The sequence below is a fragment of the Eulemur rufifrons genome, chromosome 7 (genome assembly GCF_041146395.1).
Source record: "Eulemur rufifrons isolate Redbay chromosome 7, OSU_ERuf_1, whole genome shotgun sequence".
Taxonomy (NCBI): domain Eukaryota; kingdom Metazoa; phylum Chordata; class Mammalia; order Primates; family Lemuridae; genus Eulemur; species Eulemur rufifrons.
Window position 1 is genome coordinate 57,525,718 of NC_090989.1, and position 24,212 is coordinate 57,549,929.

General features: G+C 36.9%; 1 protein-coding gene across 2 annotated transcripts in view; it reads left to right on the top strand.

Moving 5' to 3' along the window:
* GRAMD1C (GRAM domain containing 1C) overlaps positions 1-24,212 on the top strand; it is a 90,131-nt gene that overhangs the window by 46,634 nt on the left and 19,285 nt on the right. Inside the window, exons 1-4 of one of the 2 annotated variants that reach the window (XM_069472636.1) lie at positions 10,034-10,112; positions 12,589-12,707; positions 15,398-15,530; positions 19,494-19,656. In XM_069472636.1, coding sequence (XP_069328737.1) covers positions 12,664-12,707; positions 15,398-15,530; positions 19,494-19,656 — 340 coding nt within the window. In that variant the 5' untranslated portion in view covers positions 10,034-10,112; positions 12,589-12,663. Of the gene's footprint in view, positions 1-10,033; positions 10,113-12,588; positions 12,708-15,397; positions 15,531-19,493; positions 19,657-24,212 lie in introns of those variants that run through there. The other variant, XM_069472635.1, reaches the window with a different exon arrangement.

Consider the following 24,212-nt stretch of genomic DNA (forward strand, 5'->3'; position numbering starts at 1 on the left):
TATATAGAAAAAGTTAGCCGGGCATGGTGGCGCATGCCTGTAGTCCCAGCTACTCGGGAGGCTGAGGCAGTAGGATCGCTTGAGCCCAGGAGTTTGAGGTTGCTGTGAGCTAGGCTGACGCCACGGCACTCACTCTAGCCCGGGCAACAGAGTGAGACTCTGTCTCAAAAAAAAAAAAATGAAATAGAGAATAGAAAAATAGAAAGACAATCAACAGAATCAAAAGTTGTTTCTTTAAAAAAATCAATAAAATTAACAAATCTTTAGCTAGATTGACCAATAAAAAAAGAGAAGACTAAAATTATAAAATTCAGGCATGAAAGTAACATTACTACTGACCTTACAAAAATAAAAAGGTTATAAAGGGAATATTATGAACAATTGCATGCCAACAAATTAGTTACCCTAAATGAAATGGACAAATACCTAGACAGTCACATACTACCAAAACTGATTTAAGTAGAAATGGAAAATCTGAATAGACCCATAACAAGGAAAGAGATTGAATTAGTAATAAAAAAACCTCCCCACAAAGAAAACCCCAGGCCCAGGTGGCTTCATTAGTGAATTCTACCAAATGTTTACAGTAGAATTAACACCAATCCTTCACATAGTATTCCAAAAAATAGAGAAGGGAACATTTCACAGCTTATTCTATGAGTCCAGTATTATCTTGATACCAAAACCAAATAAAGAACACCACAAGAAAACTACAGACCCTGATGAACATAGACACAAAAGTCCTCAACAAAATGTTAGCAAATGAAATTTAGCAGCATATACAAAAGGTTAGATGCCAATATCAAGTGGGAGTTATATGAGTTGAACTCAAAGAAGCAGAGAGCAGAATGGTGATTGTCAGGGGCAGAGGTAGGTGGTAGGAGGAAATTGGGAGATGTTAGTTAAAGGGTATAAAGTTCCAGTTATGCAAAATGAATGAGTTCTGGAGATTTAATGTATAGCATGTACAGTTAACAATACTGTATTGTATACTTGAAATTTGATAAGAGCATAGCTCTTAAGTGTTCTCACCATGAAAAAAAATGAAAGAAATAAAATGAGGGCCGGGCGCGGTGGCTCACGCCTGTAATCCTAGCACTCTGGGAGGCCGAGGCGGGTGGATTGCTCAAGGTCAGGAGTTCGAGACCAGCCTGAGCGAGACCCCGTCTCTACTAAAAATAGAAAGACATTATATGGACAACTAAAAAATCTATATAGAAAAAATTAGCCGGGCATAGTGGCGCATGCCTGTAGTCCCAGCTACTCGGGAGGCTGAGGCAGTAGGATCGCTTAAGCCGAGGAGTCTGAGGTTGCTGTGAGCTAGGCTGACGCCACGGCACTCACTCTAGCCTGGGCAACAGAGTGAGACTCTGTCTCAACAAAAAAAAAAAAAAAAAAAAAAAAAAAAAAAAAGAAAAGAAATAAAATGAGAACTATGTGAGGGGATGGTTATGTTAATTATAGCTTAATTGTGGTTATCATTTCATAATGTATACATAAATCAAAACATCAAGTTGTATACCTTAAATATATACTATTCCTATTTGTTAATGATACCTCAGTAAAGCTGAACAAAATTTAAAAACAAACAGAAATGCTTTTGAGGATGCGGAGAAACTGAGGATGTGGAGCCCTCAAATATATTGCTGGTGGGATTGTAAAATGGTGCAGCCACTTTGACAAAGAGTTTGGCACTTCCTCAAAATGTTTAACAGAGTTATTACATGATCCAGCAATTCCACTCCTAGGTATTGAAAGCATATGTTCATATAAAAACTTGTACCCAAATATTCATAGCAGCATTTTCATAATAGCTGGAGACAACTCAAGTGTCCATGAACTGATGATGGCTAAATAAAATGCATATCCATACAATGGTATATTATACAGCAATAACAAGCAGGGAAGTACTGATATGCACTACAACATGGATGATCCTTGAAAACACACAATGTGAAAGAAGCCCATCACAAAAGAACACTTACTGTATGATTCTATTTTTATGAAATGTCCAGAATAGGGAAATTCATAGAAAGTACAGTTATTGCTGGGGGAGGGAGTAATAAGGAGTGACTTCCAACGCATTCAGGTGTCCTTCTGGGTTGATGAACATGTCCTAAAATTAGTGTTGATGGTTGTACAACTGTGGATATGCTAAAAACCACTCAATTGTACCCTTTAGAGGGGGTGAATTTTATAGTATGTCAATTAAAGCTCAGTGGAGCTGTTATTAAAAAAAAAATGGTTTACGGGGAAGAGTAGAGTTTTCCCTCGGAGGACTTACACTGCAGGGGGAACTTGGCCTCGTCTCCTCCCCACTCCCCAGCTAAGTCCCTCACTGAAGTGGACAAATTTTGGCCTCCAGAGCTCTTGGGGTTGAATGGCCTTTTGAACTCAACGGCTGAGGACAGGTTCTCTCAACCAGTGCCCTACTGGGATGCTTTCACTTTGCCAGAGTGAGGGGGATGCCTGGAGAAGTGGCCTGTAAGTTGGGAGATGGAGAGGGGAGAGGGGAGAGAGGAGAAGGAAGACAGGAGAGAAGCGGGTGGGGGTCGGGGAGCTTGCCAAGCCAAGCCCCTCCAACCCTCGGGAAGGGAACAGACACGCGACTAGCTGGGAAGTCCCAAGTCCAAGCCCCTGCATAAGTCTCTGGGCGTTTGGGCGCCCTGACTCCCCGGAGCCCTGTGTCCATGAACCTGGCCTGGGCGATGCTCGGGGCGTGGGAACGCGGACGGCAGGTCTTTCCGCAGCTCATGGCATCCACCTAGGAGGGCATGGAGAGGGTGCACAGAGGCGCGCTGCCCCCGGCCCCCACCCCGCGACTCTGTGCCGCCTTTCCGGGTCGTGCTTCGGGAAGGAAGCCTCCTTCACCCACGGCCTGTCGCGTTCAGAGCCATTTCATAATTACCGTGGGCTGCTCTTACTAGCACCCGTTGAAAACTCCAGTGTTGCCATAGGGACCTGGCTAAGCCCGCCCAAATACCAAGTTGGGTGCTCAGGGAATCCCCGAGGTGCGTTCCTTCATTCTAACAAGGCGAAAAGCCTACGCTCGGTCATACACTGGATACGAGTGTCCTCCCAAACTTGCATTTGCAGTGATTACACACGAGTGAGTTGGACACATACTTATAAAAACAAATACCTTCAGAGAAGTGATAAAGCTCAGATTTACAGAAGAGCGGAGGGAGAAACTGAGTGCTGGACTTTAATGGAAAAGAAAAGAGCTCTCTGAAGTGGGAGGAAGAAAGGGAATTCCAGGATACTTTGGAAGCCACCATACTGAGAAACCATGCACCTACTGGCTGGGAGTAAAATTTACCCCTCTTTGAAAAGATCCTGATATCTGTGTTTTTGATGAATGCATGTAGAGTTTGACCATCTTCCTGGTAGTTTTATCGTTTAAATCTTTGTATCATTTGGTTATCTTTAACACTGAACGTGCAACTCAATTTCAAGTGGACACTATACTCTCATTTTAATTAACATTTAATGTCTGTTTCTGCCCTATAAGACAAAAATAAATGTTTAAGCATGTATTATGTGTTAAGCACTATACAGAACTTAAAGTTGAAGTGAGATCTGAGTTTTAAAATTGTCCTAATTTGCTGACACCACAGCACCCTAGCCTGGGTGACAGAGTGAAAACTCTGTTTCAAAACAACAACAACAATAACAACAAAACTGTCCTAACTAGAATTTTAAGCACGTAGCATTCACTCATAAAAGGAACTAGAAAAATCAACCAAAAACCATGTCTCCTGTATTCTCCTAGTGATCTTTAAAGAATAATGTTTTTATTTTTTAAACATACTTCTGTCTATAACAACAATAATGGCAACTCCCATTTATAAAGTACTAAGTGCCAGGCACAATGCTAGGTGCTTGGTATAGTCTTGGTATTGTCTATAATTTTGTGAGCCTCATCTGCCTTCTAGTTTTTTAAAGTCATAATGCCACATTGGTTAGATTTCTTGATCTTGTATAATGTTGTATAAAAAATCCATGAAATACACAGCATAACTATAAGATTCTATTAAAACAACCTTATAAATAATTGAATAATGTATTTAATGTATATTCAAAATATTTTTAGACAATTTAAGAATATTCACATTTACGTGTAATTAGGGAATCTGACAGTAAAAGTAAATGTGTGTTACTTCTCACATTTTGCATGAGAAGGCCTTAAAAACAAAGCAAATTAATCCAGAAAAAAGATTATTTGATTAAATACTATAAAATGATAGTAAAATCGTATTTGTGTACGTGTGTTTTATTTATTTGTCCAGTAAAATAAATCCACAAAAGAGGGAAAGAACTGGAGCCAAATCTGTTGCCTTTGAAAAAGAATGTTTTTAAAAGAACCATTTTTTTTTTTTAATCATTCATAAGACTCCTTTGATGCATTGCTTCGGAAAAGACAGTTTATTTCCAATATTTGACATAGTGAAATATAAGTCCTCAATGTTTAGACATGTATTTAAACTGTCAGTGTGATCATTCATGAAGTAATTTATAGCACTTCTGCTGAGTTCACAACCTTTGAGTTTAGCACCGTTTTATAGACAGCACACTGAATATCTGGGGTCTGTAGGGCCAGGGGACAGTGGCAGCACCTTTCTTTAATACAAACAATTGATGTTTTCTCAGTCTTTTGTAAAGAACTGTGCAACCATGATTCATGGTAAGTTTTAGGCCCTTCCCCACCCCACCCCTTAGCTCTTTTGCTTGGTTTAAGCTAGCTATATCCCCTTCCGGGTTCTCTACCAGAGCCAAACACAGTCCTGCCTTGTTTTTGTATGGTCTGCATACAAGGAATAGTTTTACATTTTTAAATGGCTAAAAAAAAAAAAAAATGAAAAGAATAATATTTCATGACACGTGGCAATTATATGAAATTCAAATTTCAGTGTCCATAAATAAAGTTTTATTGGAATACAGCCATGCTCATTTGTTTATGTATTTCTATGGCTGCCTTTCACACAACAGCAGAGTTGAGTAGTTGCAATAGAGACCATATGGCCCACAAAGCCTAAAATATTTACTATATAGCCCTTTACAGAAACAGTTTGTTGAACCTTGGACAATACTACAGCCAAAGTTATCTTTTAAAAAAAATGCCTGCTTATTTTAGCTTCCTGCTTCATACCCATTGCCCTTGGAATAAAAATCTAAAATTTTATATAGCGATTGTATAATCTAGCCCACCACTCCAGCCACATCTCAATATACCCTCCCCTCTTGTCATCTTAAATGTTCTACATTTATTTTCTGCGCTAGGTCTTCAAACATGTTCTTTCTGCCTGGAAGCTGTGACCATCTTATTCCTACTCTATTTCTAACTGAAACTCTTAGTAAACTTGAAGTCTGGTCCATTCTTTCACCTTTCTATAGCATCTTGCACTTCTCTTTTATAATATTTATTATAATTTCAATTCTTTATTATACTTCTATTCTCCTTGCTTGACTAATAAACACTTTGAGGACAAGGACCATGTCTGTCTTGTTCATGTTGCTGTCCGTTGACAAGCTCAGTGTTTACCACATAGCTGGTTTGGCAGACATCTTGGTTTACCCAGTAGTCTGGAACTGTCTGGGTTTAAGCCTTGTCAGAGTTCATGTTAATTGTGCCCCCTTTACTCTCAAAAGTGTGCCATTTTGGACAATAAATTATATATTATATGTAGCAGATGCTCAATAAATGCTTTTTGATTGACTCAATTTAGTAGAAGTTCAAAGATTTAGAGTCCACTACTCTTAATTTAAAAGACATTTTAAATTCTTTTACCTCAGGGAAAAGGTAAAAGTTGGGAAGAAAACAGAAATTCAGTTTCAGAAACAGCATTCAGGGCATACCCTAAGTTCCATGTATATTTAACTCAATTTCTTTAACCTTCAGTACGTACAGTGAGACCTAATGATTATCTTGAAGCACTATAGTATCCTCAGTTGCCAAAAGAAAAGTTATTTTCTATAAACTTGAATTACAAAGAAAATAGGGTTTATAAGGTTATCAATAGTAACAAGGGTTAAAATTTAAAATATTTTTTTTTTTTGGTTAAAGCTCAATTCTTTCATATCCCTATTGATATTATTATATTTAGAATTACTGATATTAATAATACAGGCAGGATGTATATAGAATCATAATTTACTACTTGTTCTATTTTTGTGTCAGAGAGATAATAGTGGTCTCTTTTGCCAGTCATTGGGGGCTCTGGAAAAGCTAGCTCTCCTGAGAAACTTCAGAGTATGTTCTGAAAGTGAATATTTATAATCCAGAGCCTAATAGAGCAGAAATCTGCATGCATTTAAAATTTTAAGGTTTAAAGAGACAGGGCCGGGCGAGGTGGCTCACACCTGTAATCCTAGCACTCTGGGAGGCCGAGGCGGGTGGATTGTTTGAGCTCGGGAGTTCGAGACCAGCCTGAGCAAGAGCGAGACCCCGTCTCTACTAAAAATAGAAAGAAATTATAGGGACAGCTAAAAATATATATAGAAAAAATTAGCCGGGCATGGTGGCGCATGCCTGTAGTCCCAGCTACTTGGGAGGCTGAGGCAGAAGGATCGCTTGAGCCCAGGAGTTTGAGGTTGCTGTGAGCTAGGCTGACGCCACGGCACTCTAGCCTGGGCAACAGAGTGAAACTCTGTCTCAAAAAAAAAAAAAAAAAAAAAAGAGACAGAATGGCTTTCAGACTTATTCTCAAATGGCAGAAGAAGGTAGCATGTGTTAGGGTCAGAGATGAGGTGATGAGGGGAGCTTTTGTAATGTATGCAGACCTACCTTTCCAAATTCTGATGCATGTCACTGTAGCTTCTATTTGGGGAATCACTAAATAAAAGAGCGATGGAAGGGTGTCCTGTTCCTCAAGTGTGTTGGGGAAAAAAAAAAAGGTTTAAAACATTTGATTAAATATGTAGTATATATAAAGAAAGAATATGTTAGTCTGAAGAGGGCTTGGTCAGACTTAGGCCAAGAACTTAACATTTAGGACAGTAAAGTAGAACCACAGAGGCAGACTTTAATCAGTAGAGAAGTATATGGAGATGGGTCAGAGATGAAATCATGCCCCACCAGTCTCCCTTTGCTCTGATTTTATGTTTATCATGCAATTTTCTGATTACTAATCTGACTTCCAAGGTATTCAGGTATTGTGGGTAGTAGAATAAAAGATTACTCATCACTAGAAGGGGATACTCCCCACTATGCATTAGTGTGTTTCCAACTGAGTGAGTATGTGCAGCTTAAGAGTATGGCTTTTTAAAGTTAATCTCTCTGAGCCCAACTCTAGGACAGTGACAGCGCTGAGGCCATTCTCCAAATAGTGGTCAGTTTACAAAGCTGATGTCACCCTCTGAGACCTTTTAAAAGTGTGTCATCCAGGCCGGGCGTGGTGGCTCACGCCTGTAATCCTAGCACTCTGGGAGGCCGAGGCGGGTGGATCGCTCAAGGTCAGGAGTTCGAGACCAGCCTGAGTAAGAACGAGACCCCGTCTCTACTAAAAATAGAAAGAAATTATATGGACAACTAAAATATATATATAGAAAAAATTAGCCGGGTATGGTGGCGCATGCCTGTAGTCCCAGCTACTTGGGAGGCTGAGGCAGTAGGATTGCTTGAGCCCAGGAGTTTGAGGTTGCTGTGAGCTAGGCTGACGCCATGGCACTCACTCTAGCCAGGGCAACAAAGCGACACTCTGTCTCAAAAAAAAAAAAAAATAAAAAAATAAAAAAAATAAAAGTGTGTCATCCAGCCTTCTCCTGTAGACTACTCAACCTTATGAAATCCCCTTTTTCTTCCTCATGCCACTCTCCAAAGATCATTCTTTTTGGAGTTACTTGGAATTCTAGAAGTTTCCTAGTAGTGCTATAAATCTAATAAATGCAACCTTCAAACCTATGTGGAAGAAATAAATGTAAAATTGCTAACTATTTTAGTCACATGTGCTATAGAATAGCTTGGCAGTATAGAAGTGTTTGTATTCTTATATTGTTCCCTCGTTTTTACCTTGCTGATTAGCAGAACTCCTCCACCTATTTTCCTTTGGTTGGTGGGCCACACCACCTCCTACCCAGTCACCTAAGCTAGAAACTTGGACCTTTCCTGTTTCTTACCTCTTTGCCAACCATGTCTATCTAGTTGGTCACCAAGGCCCTCATCATGTCTAGCTTGAACCATCATGGTCTCCTAACCATCTCTTTTAAACACCCTAATCTGTTCTTGAGGTTGTTACCAAGTAGTAGTAATAGTTTTAAAATCATTGCTTTTAAAATCACAATTCTGAACTTGTTATTTTCTATGTGAAACCACTAGGTGGCTTTTTATATTTTGATAATTCTTTAGCATGGCATACAAGGCTCTTCAGGACCTGGCTGCTTCCTCCTTCCCCTCTCCCGCCTGCAACATATACATGCACACACTCAAGTCATGCTGAACTGGCTTGCCAGGCTGCTTCACCACTCTGGATGCTTGCATTTGCCACGCATGTGTTCATCATGTGCTCCTCTTACCTGACCTTTCAGCAGCATTTGACACCATTGTACACTTCCTGCATTTTGAAACAATGTCTTCCCTTGACTTCAGTGACATCGTTCTTTCTGGATTTTCCCCTTACCTCTTTGGTATTTCCCTTAATATTTTTTGCCGGCCACTGCTCTACTTACCCTTTGCATGTCAGACTTTCTTGGGGCCTCAGTTCTAGGTTCTGTTTTCCCTTGATACTCAATTGACCTCTCCTCCATGTAGCAGTGATTTAGTAGAAGCATTTTTATATTTAGAAAAAAAGTATATAAATATCAATTATAATACAGTTAATGCATATTTTTCTTATAGCTATTTGTTCACCATAGTGTAGAGTATGTTATGTATCTACAGTTTCAATGAAAACTACCATAATATGCTAAAAGCCCTAGTTTTTAGCCAGTGGAAGCTAGTTCCCATAGTGTGCTTTCTTCATTTGAGTGAGTGGTATTCCCTAGTGTTAACTCTGCTCTCTCATTCTGCCATTGTATAAAATAATTAGATTTTAGCAGCCCCCAAAAGGTTGATTCTTGTAGTTCATCAAGTAGCATTTAACCTGTCTACATACTTTACAAAAGTTAAGTGGAACAACTAGGTAAAAATTAGAACAAGTTCTGATTTTTTATTTAGAAGAAAACTTTTTTTCTGAGACATAAATTGGAATTGGTAGATGAGACTCTCTGTAGTGTTTATTATAGTCCAGGTGCCTGCCAGGAAATTATTCTGATCAAACTACAGTCAGAAATATTTTCAAAGGAAAGAATTATTGGGTAATCATGAGGTTACCTTAAATTTTTCAATGATGAAAGATTTGCCAAGTGCTTTTAGGAATTGCTCCATCCAAACCTCTGGCTCTTCCTGATGTTTCCTGATGTTCCACTTACAATACTCAAAGAGAATCCTTGGTAGTTACAAAGGGTTAATGCAGGAGTCTGAGGGGAATGCTGCATCAGTACTAGAGAAGTGGCATGTGAAAAAGTAAAAATGACATTGCCAGATTGAATAGAAGGTACTGGCATGGAGAAGAAAATTTAACCCTTAATCTAGTTCATTTTAAAAAGGAGATTAAAATAATATTGCAATAGGTGTTTTACATTAATTGAGCATAAGCAAGATATTTTCATTTGCATTTTGTTATTCCTAATCTCTGTGTGGAACAGAAAAAAATGGGAACTGTCCCTTTAATGAAACCCTGTTTACCTATCTTCTTCTTGTAGGAGTGGCTTAGGAACCTGTAGGGTGAGGTATAACTTCTAATTCTGCATTCTGACCTGAACCTTGGGGAGAGTGCTGATACTAAAAACCAGGAAGTGACAAATAATGTGCTTTAAACTACATTAGAGCATGTCTTTTATAAGGAAAAGTTTCTCATAACAAAATTAGAGATTGAAGCAGTGATTTTACATAGCTGTCATTAAATATTTGGAGCTCTGCTTCAAGTAAAGACTTTGCAACATACTTAGAATACAACGCTTTCTGGGCCAGAAATTGATCTTCTGACTTTTTAGCCTTATCTGATCACTGCTTGGTTCATCTTTATTTTGTTAAACTACGCTGTAGGCTGAAACGGAGAGACTTCTTTTGTTCTCAGGTAGGTGGTCAGTTTTTGTTTAAAAAATAGGTTCTTTTTTAAGGTTACTCAGATTGGTTCAGCTGCTGATTATTAAAAGAATTATGAATATCAGGCTGAGCATATGTTTTAATGCTTGAATGTTCGGCATGGCTGTAATTTTTATAGTGACTGAACAACTTTGTAGAAAAAAATCATTTTTAACAAATTAGTAAATCTACAAGATGAATTAAATGAGTTCACTTTGTTTTCCATTAACCTGTTGTATATATATTTAATAGATTTAAAAGTATATTAAAATTGCCCTGCTATTAACTTCTTAATAGTATTTGATAAAATATTGAAAACATTTATGTAGTTAAATAGAATTGCATTTTTGTTAGATTTTTCTTATAGTGTAAGTTTCATTTCTTTCACTGCTAGGAAGTTGTTTGAGTATTTATCATCGGTTTATCTAATTGCTTTAGTCTGTCTTGGGCATAGTTTGATACCTATTTTTCTGAAATGTTTTCATAAAAGATTAATCTCACACAATTGAAATATTGCTTGTTTCTCTTTATAAAACTAACCATCCTTTTATTACACTAAAAATATTTTAAAGATAATGTTTTTGGAAGATTGAATTTATTAGTAGTATGAGCTGTTATTGTAAAAAAAAGTTTACAGATGACTTTTCTGGAGTGGAAGTCAGAAAAGAAATGTGTGCATATGTTCCTTTGGGGTTAAGGACAGTTCTTTTAGGGTCTCTACCTATAATGGTCCTTTTATTTTTCTTCTATGAACACTATGCTTCAAAAGACTTTGTCTACCAAGTAAGTGATATGTATTAAATAATAAATATTAGAACATCACTATTTGTTAGACATACATTATTTCCAATGAGAGTTCTTACCCGCCTGAGATATCCACTGTAGGTTAGTATAATTCAGCTCAAAACAGAGGCTTGCCATTTTGCTTAGCTTGAATAGCTTTATTGTAAGTAACTATTTGAATATTTTTGACTTTTTGAAATAATATCCGAATTTTCATCACCTACTCTTGTGGAATCCTAATCTGAGCACTGCAGATTAAGTATTAGCAGTCTGAAATGCAGATATTTTGTTCTTAATCTCTTTAAGGTCCTATGAAATGTAATGAGGGTCATCTAGTATGACATAACAAACAAAAATACCATAGCTACTAGACAGAGAGAAGAAAGAAAGAAAAAGGAAAAAGGAAGTTGTATTTGTTGTAGGGAATATTGGGAAGGAATTCAAGGCATCTGTATGTTTTGGCCCCATCAAATCTATATTTATCTGTACTATTTCCCAACTTAAAATTTTTACTCCAATTAAGCTGATAAAATGTTAACTGACTTCAAAACAAATATTACTTATGTTCATGTATTTATTCTGTATTTTCAGTTGGTTTCCCTCTCCCCAACTTTTCTCATTTCTCCATTCCCTCATTCATGTCCTTCTTTCAGCTCAGTTGAAAACCCTTCTCCAATGTAAAGTCTTATCTGATTGCCTTTAATCCACAGTAGTATTTCCTTCCTTTAGATTTTCCTTTTTCATTCTACCACTACTTTAGTGCATAATCATATTATATCTTATCATGTAACTTAAGAGCATCCTCTATCTCTTTAAGTTGTTTGAGGGCCAGAAGTTTAACTTCTACATCATTTTTATCCCCCTTAGCATCCAGTGCAGTAATACACATTTGTTAGGTACTAAATAAATATCTGTTGAATGAATGGGAGAGATAAAGAATCTTGCCAACAGTTGCTTCAAGTGTTATGCTGCCTCCTTCTATCTTGCTTAATAATGTAATTAACTATCTATAATATTATTAGAACTCAGACCATTGGTTATCATAATATTGTTTTTGTTTTGCTATATAATGTATGAATTTGTTGTACTTGATGATTTTAATACTGATATGCTACCTACAAAGAAAGAACAAGCTGGATTTTATTAAAAATAAATCAAAGGAAATATTCTGAAGTCTAGCCTCTTGCATTTTATATTTTAGAAAAACATAATTTAAAGTTTATTGGCATATAAGGTTTTAAAAAGAGTTAAAGTATTCAGATACATTATGGATCAAGAGGATGAGCTGACATTTAGGACTGAATAGTGATGCAGTGATGATAGACTGGTTGTATTGCAGAATTTATACTGCAGATCAGTAACTGCCAGAAATTAGGAACAAATTATTTTATACAAAGAAAATTTTAAACATTTTTACTTCCCATTTATAGTTGTTATTATCATATGTATTTTAAAATTATTTTATCTATTCCTTGCATATTAACTCTGGAAGATAGGCTTTATTAGCTCATTTTTATAGATACTACGTAAAGCAGAGGATATAGATTGGTCAAATAACTACAGAAGCCACACATCTAGTAGCTGTACAACAGGTCATTTTGACTTCAAAATTCATACTTTGAATCACTATGCTGTATTATTTTTTATATTTTCCAATACTCAGTGTAATTTTTCTGTCATTTTAGAGCCTGACTAGGCAGGAATTCTGGCAGCTGCTCCAGCAGAACTATGGCTCTGAGCTAGGCTTAAATGCCGAAGAGATGGAAAATTTGTCACTGTCGATTGAGGATAATGTGCAGCCAAGGTACAACAACACGTTTTGAAATGTAAAGATTTATTAATCATTAATCAAAACAGAATTAGTTTAGATCCTACTAATTCTGAATTTTTATTAATTCATCCTTGGGTGCAGTTTGCCTCTTTGTTCTCTGTGGTTGAATGGGGTAAAAGGTGGACAGAAAATTTGCTAAATAGGTAAGCAAATACTGGACATACAAGGAAATGTTAACTGTGCAACTGTTTCACTTAGGATTTGCTTAAAGCCTAGTTTTAGTAAGCCTTTTTATTAAGGATCTGGAGAAGTACCTAGTGAAATCTCTGAGTTTAGAGGTAACAAGAAAGTAAATTAGATGGTAGGTGTTTAGAAAGATACAGTGATAACATGACTTTTCCTCGAGGATTCCCTAGCATAGTGCTTGGCTTGTAGTTGGCACTCAGTAAACATTGAATACATTAATGAAAGGAGTGTGTAGTACTGTGGGAATACAAATAATTATTATACAAGGTAGAAAATGGCAAGAGTCATAAAGGTGTAACAGATAATGTGATAAACAAAGTAAGAATAGGGAGAGATTATTTTTGACTGATGAAGATTCATTTAGAAGAGTAGACATTTTTATTAACCTGTACAAGTAAAAGTACATTTTGTTCATTGAAAATTGAGGCCATAACATTAAAAGCAATTAAGGATAATACATTAAAATTCTACAGTGAACATTATGTTGAGTGAAAGAAGCCAGTCACAAAGACCACATATTGTATAATTCCACATGATGTGAATGGAGTCTAGAATCAGTAAATTCAGAGAAAATAGGTTAGTAGTTGCCAAGAGCTGAGAAGAAGGGAGAATGGGGAATGACTGCTAATGGGTACAAGGTTTCTTTTTGGGGTGATGAAAATGTTCTAAAATTAGACAGTGGTGATAGTTGTACAACTCTGGAAACCACTGAATTGTACACTTTAAATAAGGTGAATTTTATGGTATGTGGATTATATCTTAAAGCTGTTATTAAAAAATTCTTTAGCAGATAAGTCTTAAAATGGAAATATTTTGAAAGTTTCAATGAGTGTACAGAAATTTTACTCATCTAGGTAGTCTTCTAGTTATTCTGATCCTATGTATACTGTTTCAGGTTAGCATCAATATTTCATAGTCTTTTAAATATGGTTGCACATGTATATTTTATTAGTTTTCTGGAAAGTTTAAAAATTTCTATTGTATTGCTCCCCTTGTAAAGTTTACTAGACTCTCAGGTACTGGCATTGGATAGAAAAGTGATTACTTTAATGCAAAGAGCCTTGGATTGTGGTAAACAAGATCTAGATTCTAGTCCGGGCCACCAAGTACCTAAGCAACCTCAGGAGCATCTTTTAACCTTCTTGATCCTTAGTTTATTCATCTATGAAATGAAGCAGTTGGATTAGATGATCTTTAAGGTCCCTGCCAACTTGAAAAGTTTCTAGTCTTCAAAGACGGAAAGAATAAATATTTTTGATTGCTTCATACACTCTTGGGACCAGCTTTTTGAAGTCACCAGCAAAGCTGCTGTTTTTTTCTTCTGGTGATTGAATGTTTTTTAAGAAAATATGTGGCAGGATCCTCATTCTCTCTTCGACTTCTGTTCTCATTTTTCCAATCTCTGAAAGAAGCATATCTGTCTCAAACCTTTATTTCCTCAGCTCTTCCATCTTCTTTCTCTGCATTCTTAATCTCTCTTTTCCTCTTCCTACTACTTTCCTCTCTATTTCTCCACACCTCACCTCTATCCTTAAAGTCCTAAAGTACAGACACTCAGCTAGTGGGCTAATCCCAAGGAGCCAGGTTTTTTAATTTGGTTCCCTCAGAGCCCTGTCATTCTGCCTGGCCAGGCTTGGTCGCAGACCTTCCTGTTACTGGGGCAGAGTTAAATAGGGTTGAAATACCCTTTAGCTTTTTTAATTCCTTCCTCAGGATAATATAACTTAAGACATCAGGCTGCTACTTTATTTTAGGAGAAGAGTTTTAAGTCTGTACATAGCAATGATTTTCTGGGAATAATAATTGTTCCATAAGGTTGAGCAGTGGAAATTAGATCAGTTGTGCTCCTTTTGTGTTTTATACACTTTTCTTTCTTTTTACTCCCTGAGAAAGGGAAAGCGGATCCCAGGACATTTATTGTAGTTTTGACCCTGTGATCATTTGAGCTGTTTTTTAAACCTTGTTCTTAGGGCTGAGAAGAATGAGAAGGGGGCAGGACTGGTTAATGCACTCTATGTGCAGACATGAGTTTCCACTTCTGGGAGGGATTTGCCATCTCAGCTGGGACTGGGTCACAAGGAAGATCTAAAACTGCCTTTTGGTGCAGACTGGTATCCAACTTACACATCCACTCTATTCCTTTTGAAGCTTTGTGGTTGTCCACAAATGAAATTTAAACAAGCAGTATTCATTTGATTAGTTGCTGTTGTGGCCACATGTACTTTGTTAATTTTTTAATGGTTTCTGAAATTTATAGAGTCTCATGTGAGCATATCTTAATTATTTTCAAAAATGAAGTCAATTTACATGTGATTTAAGAAGATAGCCTAATTATAAGTAGAGGCTTATTTGTTACGTTATAATAATCCATTTGTTGTCAGAATGCTTTATAATAGAAAAGGATCTCAATGAGGAAACCAAATCACTTATTTGTGTGGAGGTGACCTTACTTTCCTATGCTGATGTGTTTCTTACAGAAGTCCAGGACGAAGCAGCTTGGATAACTCTGGGGAGAGAGATGAAAAATTATCCAAGTCAATCAGTTTTACCCGTGAATCAATTAGTCGGGTTTCAGAGACAGAGTCACTTGATGGGAATTCAGCAAAAGGAGTTAGTATATAATATCTCTTTTAAAATATATTTTATACTGCTGTGTGTTAATCATGATATAAGATCAAATAAAAATACAATACATAAAATGTTTAAAAACTTGAGATGTCAGGCTGCTACTTTATTTTAGGAGAAGAATTTTAAGTCTATAGGTAGCAGAGGTACTGTTGGAAAAATGTGTGATTTTGTTCAGAGCTGGATCAAGTACAGCAGAGCTACCAGGCAGTTCCCTGAGCATCAGTCTATAGGAGGGATAAATATAATTTAAAAAATAGCAAAATGGAGAAATGTGTAGTTAGCAGAACTTTTCCCAGGGTGAGTAGTGTGTGTGGTGGAAAGAGTAAGCTGCCTAATAGAGCAGGCAGGTCCAGTTAAATACTGAGCTTTAGAGTCAGTTAGTTTCTTTCTTTAATTTTTCAAGTATCATTGTAAGTGTATCAATTTTTTATTTCAATAAGTTTTGATCGCTTGGAGTCATATTATTTTTTTTGGTATTCAGTTTGTCCCCTCTGCCACTGGGAGCCCCTTGAGGTTGGCTCCCTTGTCTTTTTGAAATGAACGATACCTTTGATGACCTCCTTTCTTTCAGGCACATTTTCTGCCCCAGATGTAGCATCAGCCATTTTCCTAGTGAGCCGTAGATTTTTCTTAGTGAAGAATGGTATTAGAGACCACATTCTGAATGCTCAGAGTGCTCCTACTGCACAGCTTTTGTTCTGTTGATTGGGGGTGCCAGTCTGGGGCCACAGCTGAAATTCTTGGTTTAGAGCAGGGCTTTGGCTTCGAATTCTACCTCTGCCACTTGCTAACTGTTTAATTTAGTTTAATTGCTTAACCTTTGCCTTTGTTTTCTCAACTATAAAATGAGGTAATACCTCGTAGGGTTTTTAATAAAAATTAAAAGAATTAATATATATGAAAGCACCACATAATGATGTTTCAGTTGGGGGCACTGCCTATACAACAGTGGTCCCATAAGATTATAATGGAGCTAAAAAATGCCTATTGCCTGATGACATCATAGCTATCGTAACATGGCAGCACAATGTATTACTTAAATGTTTGTGGCAATGCTGGTGTAACAGCCTACTACACTGCCCGTCACATAAAAATGTAGTACAGACAATTAGGTACAGTACACAATACTTAATAATAAATGACTATGTTACTGGTTTATGTATTTATTATATTATACTTTTTATTGTTATTTTAGAGTGTACTCATTCTACTTATTTAAAAAAGTTAACTGTAAAACAGCCTCAGGCAGGTCCTTTAGGAGGTATTCCAGAAGATGACATTGCTAACATAAGAGATGACAGCACCATGCATGTTATTGCCCTTTTAGTGGGACACAATGTGGAGGTGGAAGACAATTATATTGATGATCTTGACTCTGTGTAGGCCTAGACTAATGTATGTGTTTGTGTCTTAGTTTTTAACAAAAAAGTCTAAAAAGTAAAAAAGAAAATTAAAATATTTTAAAATAGAAAATAGCTTGTAGAATAAGGATATAAAGAAAGAAAATATTTTAATATTTTTGTACAGTTGTACAATGTATGTTTTAAGCTAAGTGTTATAAGAGTCAAAAATTTAAAGAAAAATTAAAAAGTTTATAAATTAAAAAAGTTACAGTAAGCTAAGTTTAACTTATTGATGAAAGAAAAATTTTATATAAGTTAAGTGTATCCTAGGTGTACGGTGTTTATAAAGTTTATGGTAGTGTACAGTAATGTCCTAGGCCTTCACATTCGCTCATTGACTCACCCAGAGAAACTTCCATTCCTGCAGACTCCATGCATGGTAAGTGCCCTATACTGGTGTACCATTTTTTATCTTTTATACTACATTTTTACTATACCTTTTCCATGTTTAGGTATGTTTAGATACACAGATACTTACCATCGTGTTACAGTTGACTACGGTATTCAGTACAGTGACATGTGGTCCAGGTTTGTAGCCTAGGAGCAATAGGCTATACCATATAGCCTAGGTGTGTAGTGGGCTATACTACCTAGGTTTGTGTAAGTACACTCTGTGATGTTGGCACAATGACAAAATTGGCTCATGACACATTTCTTAGAATGTATCCCTATTGTTAAACAATGCATGACTCTACTTAGAATAGTCCCTAACACACACTAAGTATCTAATAACCATGAACTGTTATAATTTGTGGCCACCAATGATCCTTTTCCACCCTCCCCAGGGAACTCCCAGCATCTCTTCTGTGTAAATGTTGGGAAAACCCTGAAAGAGAATATATTTAGGTGAAAGACTGCCAAGTTATCAACTTGTTTCAGGCAATAGTCATGCAACTACCTCAGCCTGTCTTTATGTTGTGGATTTCTTACAAAATGTATTCATCTAGAGACCTTAGTGACTTTCTACTGGTACAAAGGAGGTGAATTACTTAAAGTTTTAAGATAGATCATACATTTGTCAGTGTTTAGATTGGTGTTATAGATGTCTTCAGGTTATGGAAAACAGATAATATAGACGTTTTGGTCCTTTTTTCCACTGTTGCATTCAAGTGTAGTATGGTGAGATTCACAGATGTCAGCAAATATCAAGTATGTCTTACTTCGCTTCATTTTCACTCCAAGCAAAGTTGGAAATAAGAAAAAGTCAGAAATAACTTTTTTCCAAGATGAAAATGTTTGTTGTACTATTTGGAAAAATTCAGATAGAGATATAGAAGAGTATGTGAGAAAATAAAAATCATCTAGATGCCAACCACTAAAATATAGTGACTGCTATTTTTCTTATAAGTCTCTATCTATGTTTTTTATAATAGGAAATATAACTTAATTTGCAATAAGAGGAGAAACATTGTGGAGCTACAGAGAAACGTGCTCTACTTAGTACCTGTTAAAGAGGCCCTGGGTCAACTAAATAAGCATATGGCTTTATATAATAGTTGGAACTCCCAAATAAATCATCTTGATTTTAGCAGTGATCTCTGCTTGAAGAATCAGTCTTCTGACTAGGTTAATCCTCTAATAAATTGTCCTGGGTCCCAGTTGTTATTCTGCTTTCTGAGTGGCCAGTGGAAACCTATATCCTCCCTGGAGCTGCTGCTGCTGTTCAGTGCTGCTCAAGGATCTCATGGGACAGGAAGTATAAGGATTGTCTCTGTGCTTTTTGCTCTTTTTCATCTGTGCACACATAGACCATGCAAGAAAATATTTTGCTGTACAGTTTATGTAGACTTTTATACTGTTCTACTAAGCCTGATAATTACATCCTACTTAACTACTAACATTAACAGTAGCATTTGTACTTAATTCCTACCGTTAAATTTATTGTAGAAATGACATATCTTTAACAAACCATCCCAGAAAGTATAGACAGCATATGTTGAATATATTTTAATGCCTAATGCTTTAGTCCCTTTACAGCAAAGCCAATTGTGTTCTTGTGAATTTGCTGTGAAATTTAATTTCCCTTTTAATCTTCTCTCCCTCACTGTGCTCTTATGTGACTTTTATCTCTCCATTTTCTTTCCGTTTTCCTTTCAGGTCTTGAGATATGGGTGAGTTCTCTTCCTTGAGGTGATGGGGCAGACACTGGCTGGGGAAACTAACTGGGTTTGGCTCCTCTCTCTTGGCCACCCCAGAAAACTGAATGTTCCATTATTTTTGTCCACTGTCCCTTTTCCCTTCTGCTTAAGTGATTCACATGATGTTAACTATCTGTGAGTTCTTTTTATATGATTTGTAAAATAAATTTGTTGTTCATTACTGTGTAAGAAAAGGACTTCAGAATGATATATATTATTTACTAATATTTTATGGGTTGACATTTAGTAGCATTGGAAATGTGATGTAAGTATAACAAAAGGCTGTGAATATTTTTCAAAGAGCTATATTTAAAGCATCTTTAATATCTAAGTTCTCACTGTAAAATTTAAGCTTAAAGATTGTGTTTTTTTAAAATTTTTAAACTGGGTTGTTTGCCTTTTAGGGGTTAGGGAAAGAGGAGCCCCAAAGTGAGAAACAGATCAAAAAGAGTCCTTTACTAACTTCAGAAAAGAGGTTAAGTAGAGTGCCATCAAAATCACTGGACTTGAATAAAAATGAATATCTTTCTCTGGACAAAAGCAGCACTTCAGATTCTTTTGATGAAGGTAAAGGATTTCTTATAAATTTTAATAAAATTTCATTTATATCTTTAAATGCTTATCTTTGCATTTGGTATATGCAGATTGAGAATATAGTTGCATTAGATACAGTCTTACACTATAAAGAACCAAAAAAGGATTGGAAGTTTATAGGAAATAGGAGAAAGAGACTACTGAGTCTAACCTATCTCCACTTCCTTCTGAAGCCTGGAATTTAAAAATCCTCATCACATTTAGCTTTTAAAATTCCAAGCCTTAAGGCAACGGAGGTGGAACAGTGCCAATGGAAAAACCAACCTGTTAATAAAAATCTGCATGCCCACTCCTATACACCAGGCAGTGTAGTGTGCTCACATTTTATAGGTAGAGTTACCTGTTGCTCATTTAGGCCACCCCTCATTTTACTGGTAGGGAAAATGAGACCTGGAGGGGCTAAATCTGAAATCATGTAGCTTAACTCTGCAGAGCTAGGATTAGTTACCAGGTCTCTCAGTCCAGTCTCTTACTTCACCCCAATACTTCCCAAATTCTTTTTTCTTTTCCTCCTTTTTTAAAAAGACACCTTAGCAAAGGTTTCTCTAGGCCTGTTTTGTGTATAACTATGAGAGCAAGTAGTCACAGCAGGACACATTCTGAGATGAATATTAATTTAAATTATTGTATAGCTTCCAAAAAGGAATAAAGAAGATTCTCAAAATTTCTAGAAAAGGAATCATTCTATCAGTAAATGATTTTTAAAAAAAATTTACTCAGTGATGTTACTCTGAAGAATATTATTCAACTTTCTGTATCTGGAGATACAAGCTTTTGACAGTGGTTATATTTTAGAATAATGTGATAAATTTTTGAAAGCAGAAAGTCAGTTCATCATAATTGTTCTTGAATTTGATTTATTTTTATTATAGTCCTTCCATTTAATTTTTTAAACTTCCATTTAATTTCAATTCACTTTCTATAGGAACATTCTATAACTGAAATTTATTACAAAGACAAATGATAATAATATTCCATACGGCATTAAAAAGCAACTTATTTGGTTTTAGAAGGCCAAGAAAGATTTAGCCTAATTCTAATATAATGATAAATAATAATCAGAATCATGACCCAAAGGCCTTCTGAATTTCAAAAGCATTATATTCTGGATGATTTTTTTATTACATGTTTTGTATTATAATCCATGTATACATGAGGTCTTAAGTGGGCTCAACAAATAGCAGTCTTTCTTGACCACCCTGTTGTAACCAAATTGGGAAAGATAATAAAGACTAAGTCAGAGAGGGACCAAAATATCACCTCTGATACTAATAGTGATGAAGTTAGAGGATGTAGGTGTGCGTGAGAGATAAGCGGGCTGCTGATGGACTTGAAGAATGAGATAGACTTACCCATCAGTCAGAGGCCATATTCAGCCTCCTCCCCAGGTAGAGGGAGGGTTGTCCCTGGAGGAGCACCAGCTTCTATGGGTACTCACATCCCAGAAAGAAGGACAGAAGTTTGCCAAGCCTGCCCAGCCTACTCCTTCCATATTTACTAACTGTATTAATTAGCTCTGGCTGCCGTAACAAAATACCACGGACGGGTGGCTTAAACAATGGAAATTCATATTCTTATAATTCTAGGGAACAGAAGTCTCAGATCAAGGCTCAGCAGAGTTGGTTTCTGGTGAGCAGAAACCTCCCTTCCTGGCTTGCTTCCTTCTCACCATGTCCTCATATGGCCTTTCCTCAGTGCTTGCTCCCAGAGAGGGGGCGGGGGGGGGGGGGACAACAAGAGGGCAGGTGTTCTGGTGTCTCCTCTTATAAGGACACTAATTCTACCAGATCAAAGCCCCACCCTATGACCTCATTTAACTTTAATTACTTCCTTAGAGGCCCCATCTCCAATTACAGCCACACTAGGGGTTAGCTGCCCACCAGGCTTCAAGATAAGAATTTTGGGGGGGACACAAACATTCATTCCATAACACTAATCTACTTCCTATGGGTGCAGTGAGTAAAGGGGTAGAGAGAGGCCAGGAATTATACTAACTGAGCACCTTTAACTTGAAAGGAGTCAAGAATAGGCATCCCAAATGTATTACAATAATATTGAACTAGTCAATGTGAGCCATTTCCCAACTATTTGAACATAAACATAAGTTTACTATATTAATATGAGTTTCCCTTAACATAAAATTTAATTTTTCTAAACATATTTTTAAAACTTCCAAAACAAGAATGTTAGTTTGCATGTTATGCTTCTTTTAGGGCTGAGAAAGAGATCAAAGTTTCAGTATTTCTCATGTTTCAGGCTTAAGAATATGTTACGGGGGAGGGAGAGAGATGCAAAAGTAGAGAATATAATCAAAAGGAAAAGTAGATATTTAAAGGAAACTTTATAGCAAACCATGTGCTTTCTACTTTCTTTAAGTTAGTACCAATAACTTGGAACTTGTCATACTTATTAAGTAGGCATTTTAAGGATTTAAAAAAAAAACTGTAAGATTATTGACGTTGAAGTCAGTGCAGTGGGAGACATTTGGAGAGATTAAGGGTATCGACTGTTAGTGTCCTTTCCATTCGTGCTTTTAGTATGCAGCAGAGCATGAATTAGTCATACCCTGTCTGGCTGTAGGAAGATCTACTCTGGCCCCCAGTGGCCAAATAGGTAAGTGACACCAAAACAAGGAATTTTTGTTTTTTTTTCCTCTTTCTCACCTGCTGTTTTATAAGAATGGTCCTTAAAAAGTAGTTTCATTATTGAGTTCCTATAAAAATATCATTAATGATAAGTTACATAAAGAATACTATTAAAACTCATAAAATCCGTGTACATATCTAGAAATAAAGAAGGAATAATAGTAGCATAGTTTGTGTATTGCATGTGAGCTCTGATCACATTTTACTCCTTGCTGGTGCCCCTTTAAAGACCATTTGGCCTTGGAGAAGTATGGAAGGAAGAATTTACATCTAACATTCTGCCCTCTGTTTATAGAGGTTTTATTTAAGGTGAATGGGGTGATGATTTTTTTCTTACTGGATTATCGTTTGATAACAAATCAAGCACTCCATGTTTTCTCAGGCTTGTCATATATATTAAATGGGCATGATAATGAATCTATTTTTTATATTTTTAAAGTTGTGATGTTATAAAGATTCTTGAATTCAATGAACTGGAGAGACAATGGTAAAGGTCAAAAGAAGTAAACCATCCCAGGAGATTTGGAAATATGTGGGTGGGTTTAGAGGGAGCTGGGTGGGTGGCAGATCACTTTTTTTTTTTGAGACAGAGTCTTACTTTGTTGCTTGGGCTAGAGTGCCATGGTGCCAGCCTAGCTCACAGCAACCTCAAACTCCTGGGTTCAAGTGATCCTCCTGCCTCAGCCTCCTGAGTAGCTGGGACTATAGGCATGTGCCACCACACCCTGCTATTTTTTTCTATTTTTAGTTGTCTGGCTACTTTCTTTCTATTTTTAGTAGAGACAGGGCCTTGCTCTTGCTGAGGCTGGTCTCGAACTCCTGACCTCGAGTGATCCTCCCACCTCGGCCTCCCAGACTGCTAGGATTACAGGCGTGAGCCACCACGCCTGGCCTAAACATCATTTAAAATGATAGTATTTTGATCTATAGTGAACAGGCTGAGTGAGAAAATGAAAATATTTCTTTTTTCCCCTTTTCTACTACCTGTAGATTATAATTTTTGGGAGGAGGGGCACTGGGATGTTTTGATGTAGAGACTCCCTCTAGACCCATGTATCCCTGCCAGGGATTAACCAAGCAGAGCATCATGAAGTGTCTCATGAAGGGACTTGAAGGAACTTCCAGCCCAGTCCCTTTGATGTGGAGTTTAACTGAAGCCCAGACAGGGAAAGTTAGACTAGAATCTGCTTTAACTGGCTTCGTTTGTTAAAAGCTCTTACTCTATACTAAGCAGTTTAGAACCCACCAAGATTGAAGGGTGCCTTTTTAAGGAACATTTTGGTACTTCCAGAAATGGGCTGTGGGTGCCCAGCTGCTGAACAAAATGCTAAGCATTGTGTTTTAATATGTCAAACCATATTACTAATGTGAAACTCTGATATATAACAATTTACAGAAGAAGCCACAGAACTTCTTCATTTATCGAAAGGGTCATTGCTGATAGACTTTCCCCAGCCAGGGAAAGCTAACAGACTTGGCCAGTTTGGGGGAGGAGTTTAGAATATCTGAGTTTCCTGGCAAATGAAGACAAGTCGACACAATGTATTCATGTCCACAAGTACAAAGAAATTTATGGCTACATTTTAAAGTATATATTTCTGCTGCTGTCAGGATTTACTTCTTCCAACCTTCCCTCTTCTATCATGTTATGGGAAGCCTTGTGAAGCATCTGCCTAGGAGGTAGAGCCATGAGTGAAAGCTGACAAATTGTCTGAGCACATGAGATACCCGGCTATGTCATGGTGACAGAACTTGGTGTGACAGGATTTCCTAACCACAGTCACTGGTGCTGAGAATGGAAGCTAAGTCTGAAGCAAAGATTAGGCAGTGGGAGCGACACATGAGAATAGCAAAATTGAAATCCATGATCTATAGCTGACAGAA